This window comes from Patiria miniata, unplaced genomic scaffold (assembly GCF_015706575.1).
Source record: "Patiria miniata isolate m_02_andy unplaced genomic scaffold, ASM1570657v1 HiC_scaffold_18, whole genome shotgun sequence".
In the NCBI taxonomy this organism is placed as follows: Eukaryota; Metazoa; Echinodermata; class Asteroidea; order Valvatida; family Asterinidae; genus Patiria; species Patiria miniata.
The window spans coordinates 7,623,511-7,629,893 of record NW_024037056.1 but is presented as its reverse complement, the minus strand read 5'-3'; the positions used below and the strand labels follow the sequence as shown (position 1 = coordinate 7,629,893).

Genomic DNA, 6,383 nt, shown 5'->3' with positions numbered 1-6,383 from the left:
AATCCAAATTTAAAACATTTAACATTTTAGTCTAAATATCGCTTGCCCCACGAGTGGGGTGATAACGGTAATAAACACGGTCTGCCATGGCCTTAGATTGTCATTCGGCCAATGGACTGTAATTTGCGCTGTAGTTTAGCGGCTCTGCATAACTAGGTTTTTATGTTGAGTGCATGTGGAAATCTAGTATTTACCTACCTGCCGTGAGAGGCGCCCTTCTCCATCGTGACCTTTGAGCAAGTACTTCCTGTTTCACTTTTTTTAAGTGGTCACTATCCTATCTTCCCCTCTCCTGCAGTATCTTTGACTGCACGCACTTCAAAATAGCGCCCTCTCTCGTTCAGGACATCAAATTGTTATGCAGGTCTAACGTCCTGCTCCAAAAAGCCATCTGTAAGAAACTTGAAATATCCCAAATCCTTATCATTACAAAATTACAGCCCTTCACACTTAGTATGACCAGCTTACACCTACATGCCCTTGATACAATATTTCTCAAGGCTGAAATGATGTACTTTTTATATTCTCAAGAGGGGCTTATATCAAAATTATCTTTTATACTGAGGAAATTAAAGACATACATTGGAAATTTGAAAAGGGAACTTACGACCAGTACAACAGGCTCTCGCTTATTAGCAAATAAAATCGCAGTCAATAGACCGGAGGTGGCTCTGAAATAGCTGTCAACTCAGAGCACCCGACGCTGCTGTTGCTGCTTTCAATTCAGCGGACAAGCTGACTGATTCAAAAATGGCGCGTATTTACATCCCCTCGCACATATGGACCTGACGCAAAGTACTCAATCAAGCATAACAATCAAAATACCAACACTTCACTGACCATGGCTATAACTTACCTTATACTTCTTCTAGTCTTGGAGAGGGTTTACTGTCTCGACTCTGACAGTATCAAATAAAACAAATACAAATAAGCCATAGATTTCTAAAGACAAGACATTTTGATAGAAACATATTTTTTTGTGGGGGCAGTTTCTTGGCTGCAGTTAATCTTCACCGTTTTGACAAAGTGACGCATCTGTGCACACAGATGCAAAACCGAGTTTTGAGAAAATTGCGTTTGAAGTTGGTGGATTTTTCAATTTGCATTTTGTGTACATTTCTCCACCAGAATTGAAAAATAAATAACTGAGACAATAGCCCAGGAGTTAAATAGCCAAAAAAAAAAAAACACCAACAATTCTCTCTTTTCATAAAATCGTGTTTAATCAGAAGATATTAATTACTAAAGATATCCGTCACTTTGTCAAAACGGAAAATCCACTTCTTCATAAAAATGAGGCATATGTTTGTACACAGCGCGTGCGCGTATATAAAATGTATACGTTTTAGAAAGAAGATGCGTCACTTCGTCACAACGGAAATCGTGGAGGCTTCATATTTCTAAATATAGCACACGTGTAAAATCAATGAGACTAAGTGACACATAGAGATTCGTCACTTCGGCAAAACGAAAAACTTAGTGTACAGCACTTTCAACACTTTGTGCAATTAGCGTAATTAACGAACGATGGAAGTTGTGTCTCGAAATTTGGTAATCATGTAGTAGACATCATAAAATGTTGGAATCTCCTAAAATCTCAGATTTCAGAAAATCTCGGTTTTGGACGGATGCGTCACTTCGTCACAACGGTGACGGTTTGTCCTAGAACTTCCGTTATCCTTGCTTAATGGAACCAGTACAGAAGTCAGAGTAGTTTCCTGTTTCCAATTATTTGTTGCTTCAGGGATGTGTTCCACTCCAGACCCCACTCCACCATCAATTCTACACAGTCCGCTACATAGGTAAATTCATCTTATCCACCCAATCCGCAAGGTCATCCTCCTCTCAACCCACAATTTCATCTAACTAGTCCACCAAATCCACTATGTGTCCACCCGGTCCACTAGGTTGCCACCCTGTCCACCCAATCCAACCAGTATCTGTAAGTGTTTGATCAAAAATCTAATGCAAGCAAGTTATTGACATGCCTAATGTAACATTATATGTGTTCACAATGTTCTCGAATGATGTATACGGTTTCACTTTTTCAATCACTCCATCTAGCATCACCAACGACTGCCGCTCGTATGTCCCAATCAACGGACGACCATACACCAGTTGGCACTACTGCAATCCCAGTGACGATGAAGCAACTGACTCGCCATTTCTTTCCATTCTTTATAACCTTTGAAAAATTTCAATATTATTCTCTTTTGTTTCAGTGAAAAACGACTTAGTCTACATGAATTAATTGCTATATTTTGTCTGTTAAGGTTGTGTGTAAAAATCGTGTCGGACTAGTTTTTTTTTTATATACCACAGGACTATTATTTTTCAACGATTTCAACGACACGATTTCCACAACAAAAAGTCAGTTCATTGAGCCCCCACTCCCCTTGTCTGGCCTAAATGTATAAAAAAAAAAAACCATGAATTATGCTAACTTCTACTTCTTTATCTCCAAAAGGCAACTTGCAATTGAATAAGTTTTTGTATTTTACCGAACAGAACCAAACCCTATTTTACCCGTACAGACTGATGCAGACTGCACGGTGCCTGTGATGCCTGGCGACTACACCGCGTGGTCCGTACGGTGTAAGGTTTCTTGACTTCCACAAGACGTAATAGAAGCACACAATCCTTTATTTCCTGAAAGATGCAGCATTTCGTACTCATTCAGCTACTTCCCAGTGTGCATTTTTTGATGCTCAACACGAGTCACATGCGTTTTGGAGTCAAAATGTCTCAAAAATGCGATATTCAAGGACGAATTTTGACGATTAAAAAAAATATTAACTGCTTTCCCGTATGGATAACAATGAAGTATACACCCTCGTTCACTTCATTTAAAAAGTGAGAATTCCCTCAAAAAAAATCTGGATTAAAAAAAAAATTCCCACATTTGATGAGGTATCAGAAAAAAAGTTAGATTTTCGAGCAAAATCATACTAAAATTCAAATTTTTATGAAATGGTTTCGCAAGATGATATTTTCATAATTAAAATAAATGGTGAGTAATTGCGCGTTTTGATGAATGAATATTCATAATCTGATAAAGAGGCGCGTGTACGCGCGCGTACGACCACTATTTTTAAAAATGTACGCGCGTGCGCACACCAGATTGCGCGGAATGCGATACGTGAACATAGGTAAATCCACCCATCCACGTTATCCACCCAATCCACCCAAGGTCATCCACCCAATCCATTGAAGGTGTTCACCCGGTCCACTCGGTTGCGACCCAGTCCATCCAATTCTACCAGTGTCTGTTTTGTTTGTTCAGAAATCGTATGAAAACAAGTCATTGACATGTCTCTTGTGACATTATATGTATTCACAATTTTATCGAATGATGTATACGGTTTCACTTTCTCAATCACTCCTTCTAGAATCACCAACGACTGCCGCTCTTATGTCCCCATCAATGGACTACAAGACACAAGCTGGCACCACTGAATACCCCCGTGACGATCAAACAACAACCGACTCGCCAACGCAAGGTGAAATCCTTCACTTGAGTTTTCTATGATTCGGAGGGTCATTCGGTCTCTCGGTCGGTCGGTCAGTACAGGGTCAGTATATCGTTCGTTCGGTCGGTCGGTCGGTCAATACGTCGTTCAATCGGTCACTCGAGTAAAGAAGAGGACACTACAATAATCATTACATATTTTTCACTTTCTCCATCACTCCATCTAGAAACACCAACGACTGCCGCTTTTAAGTTGGACCATTTAAGTTGGACCTAGTTCTCAAGTGAAAGTATATTCTATATTTTCTTCGTAGTCTCGGGTTCCTACTCGCTGGCTGTCGCCAGAGTCGTTGACTTATAATGCCTACACATCCAAGAGTGACGTGTAAGTAAGATCGTATCCCTTTTTAACGAGCGCCCCTTATTAATGGGAGTCTCTCTAGTCCGACGTCCCATTGGTCTGACAGCCCATTGCAATATAGGTCCTATTGGTGCAAACCTCCTATTGGTCCGACGTCCCATTGGTCCGACTTCCCATTGGTCCGAATTCCCATTGGTCCGAACCGAAGTCCCATTGGTTCGACGGTCCATAGGATTATAGTTAGGGTTAGGGTCAATCAACCTGAACCAGTGGAACTACACAGTATTATGTTTCGTAGGACCAATGGGACTTCTGATCAATGGGACTTCGGACTAAGGGGACGTCGGTCCAATGTGACTTCGGACCAATGGTACTTCGGACCAAGGGGACGTCAATCCAATGTGACTTCGGACCAATGGTACTTCGGACCATTGGTACTTCGCATAACCGAAACGTAATCCGTTTTAAAACGTCGCGCAAACTTCGGCAATTCTGCTCACATGCAAACGCTACCTATTTTCAAATAGTGCGCACGATCGTCTGCACGGATAAGCCGAGTGCATTTTTTTCATTCTACCCCCTCCCTTCTAAGAATGACCTTGCTACGACTCTGCAAAGAATTTCATTTACATCAAACAAGTCACACATCATGACGTTTATTATTATCATTTCATCTTTTAGATGGTCCTTTGGAATCCTTCTCTGGGAAATTGCGACCCTAGGTAATGTATGGCGTTGTTAATGAAGGAAGAATCTCCCGTGTTATGTGTACTCCCTAAAGACAATATTTCTCAGTTAATAAGTCACGCAGTATTGCGCTGTAGGCCTACATGCTCTTTCACTATTATTTGTTTCGTTGAATAATGTTCGTTCAAGGTGCCACTCCTTATGAAAACATACAAACTAAGGACCTGATGTCGAGGTTGGAGAATGGATATCAGATGACCAAACCAAGCAACTGTGATGATGAAATGTAAGATGTGTTCATTATTAGGTAATATATACATATGCTTTCATATCTAATAGTCCATGCATCAATACTTATTTGTTTTGTATCATCTCAACTTAACTTAACTAGTTCACTTGTTTGAAACTGATATTGAGCTTACCTTGTTTTCTGTCAGTATGTGGTTATGTCCTATAGTTCCTGTCCTATAGTTCCTAAACAAAGTTCTCGTTACTCTCACATCATTTTTCTTACAAATAAAGATACTTTTTAATGTATCAAGTAGCTTTAATGTCGTTTGTAAACAATTCAAATACAAAACTACTCTGTGTAGAAGCTTCACTGTCGTTTGTAAATGACAAACAAACATGTTGTTTTGTAGCTACAACCTGATGTTGATGTGCTGGCAGGTAGACCCGGCCAAATGGCCTAGTTTCAATCAACTAGTGACTCGTCTGACGAGTATGGCTGACAACCCAAATGAGCAAGTGAGTGTTGATATGTGAAAGCAGTAAACTGGACATGCCTATGCCTAAACCATTATCATTCATAGGCGCACATCATTTTTATTGAAGGGTGTACTTGTTTGTAAAATTTGGTGTGCATTGTTGTTATTATTATCATTGTCATTATTATTACTGGTATACGTGTAAAGGTACATTTAGGAGATACGCATCGTAATTTCTTCACACGTTGGGAGACATCAGTCATTAGGGAGACATTTTTTATGTCTCCCTTATGTCACAGCCCCCCTTCAGAGGCAAAATGTTGATGTCGCAATTAGATTAAATTGGTGGCTTGGAGTCTATTTAGTAATATATTGAAATTCGTGAAAAGGGACAAGGGAATTGGGTTAGGGCACAATGAAATTTAAAAAAAAATGTTGTGCACAAGTCTATGAGAATGTCTCCCAAATGACCCATTTCCTGTATCTTTATGTATTATGTTTGTGTGGTTAGGTGGGGGCCTGTGTATATCACATTTTCGCAAGGTCCAAAATAAGACATTGATTTCAACACATATTATGGTGAACGTATTCTCTCTCTGTAGACGTACATGCGAATGCTACCGAAGACTGAGGAATACATGCACATGATGATTCGCCCAGAGTTTGATGACAACTAACAAAAAAGCAGTAAACATCGAAGCTGAAGAGGATGTAAACCATGGCTGAAGCAGATCTTTCAACATTTTTAAGCGCGTAAAAACGCATGTTTGGGTTTATTTTGCAATCCATATCGATAATTTTTAAATTGAGCTCGGTATTAGTCATTGTTCCGTTCCGTTTTTTTAAAGGTATTTGACAGCAATTGCAAACATTTAACGACATGAGTAGTGAGTAGGGTCTTCATCGGACAAGACAAAAGAATTTTATGCATAATGCACAAAGACAAAGGACTCATTAGCATATCAATGAAACCAATTAGCATATCGATGGATGATGTTAGCATAATAAAAGAGCGCATGGGGCGTGTGTAAGTTTTACCGGACAAAGGATGGGTCTAAAAAATGTATTGGACAAAGGGGGCAGCCCACCCGGCTAGATGGAATAGCGGACAGAGGAAAGACCTGAACCGGAATAGCGGACAAAGGGAGACTTGAGCCGG

The 6,383-nt window shown here is 40.0% G+C and overlaps 1 protein-coding gene across 1 annotated transcript; it reads left to right on the top strand.

The window, feature by feature from the left end:
* The first annotated feature begins 3,795 nt into the window (after window positions 1-3,795).
* Window positions 3,796-6,098, top strand: LOC119724461 (tyrosine-protein kinase receptor Tie-1-like). The gene is made up of 5 exons (XM_038195522.1): window positions 3,796-3,854; window positions 4,512-4,552; window positions 4,707-4,803; window positions 5,159-5,264; window positions 5,827-6,098. The coding sequence occupies exons 3-5, from the start codon at window positions 4,745-4,747 to the stop codon at window positions 5,899-5,901; spliced, it is 240 nt and encodes a 79-aa protein (XP_038051450.1). The 5' UTR covers window positions 3,796-3,854; window positions 4,512-4,552; window positions 4,707-4,744; the 3' UTR covers window positions 5,902-6,098.
* The last annotated feature ends 285 nt before the right edge of the window (window positions 6,099-6,383 follow it).

Excerpts from the sequence above, each read along its gene's own strand:
- LOC119724461 (XM_038195522.1), top strand. The coding sequence starts at position 4,745 with ATGTCGAGGTTGGAGAATGGATATCAGATGACCAAACCAAGCAACTGT. Across the intron at positions 4,804-5,158 it reads AGCAACTGTGATGATGAAAT|CTACAACCTGATGTTGATGT; the intron begins GTAAGATGTGTT and ends GTTGTTTTGTAG. Across the intron at positions 5,265-5,826 it reads CTGACAACCCAAATGAGCAA|ACGTACATGCGAATGCTACC; the intron begins GTGAGTGTTGAT and ends CTCTCTCTGTAG.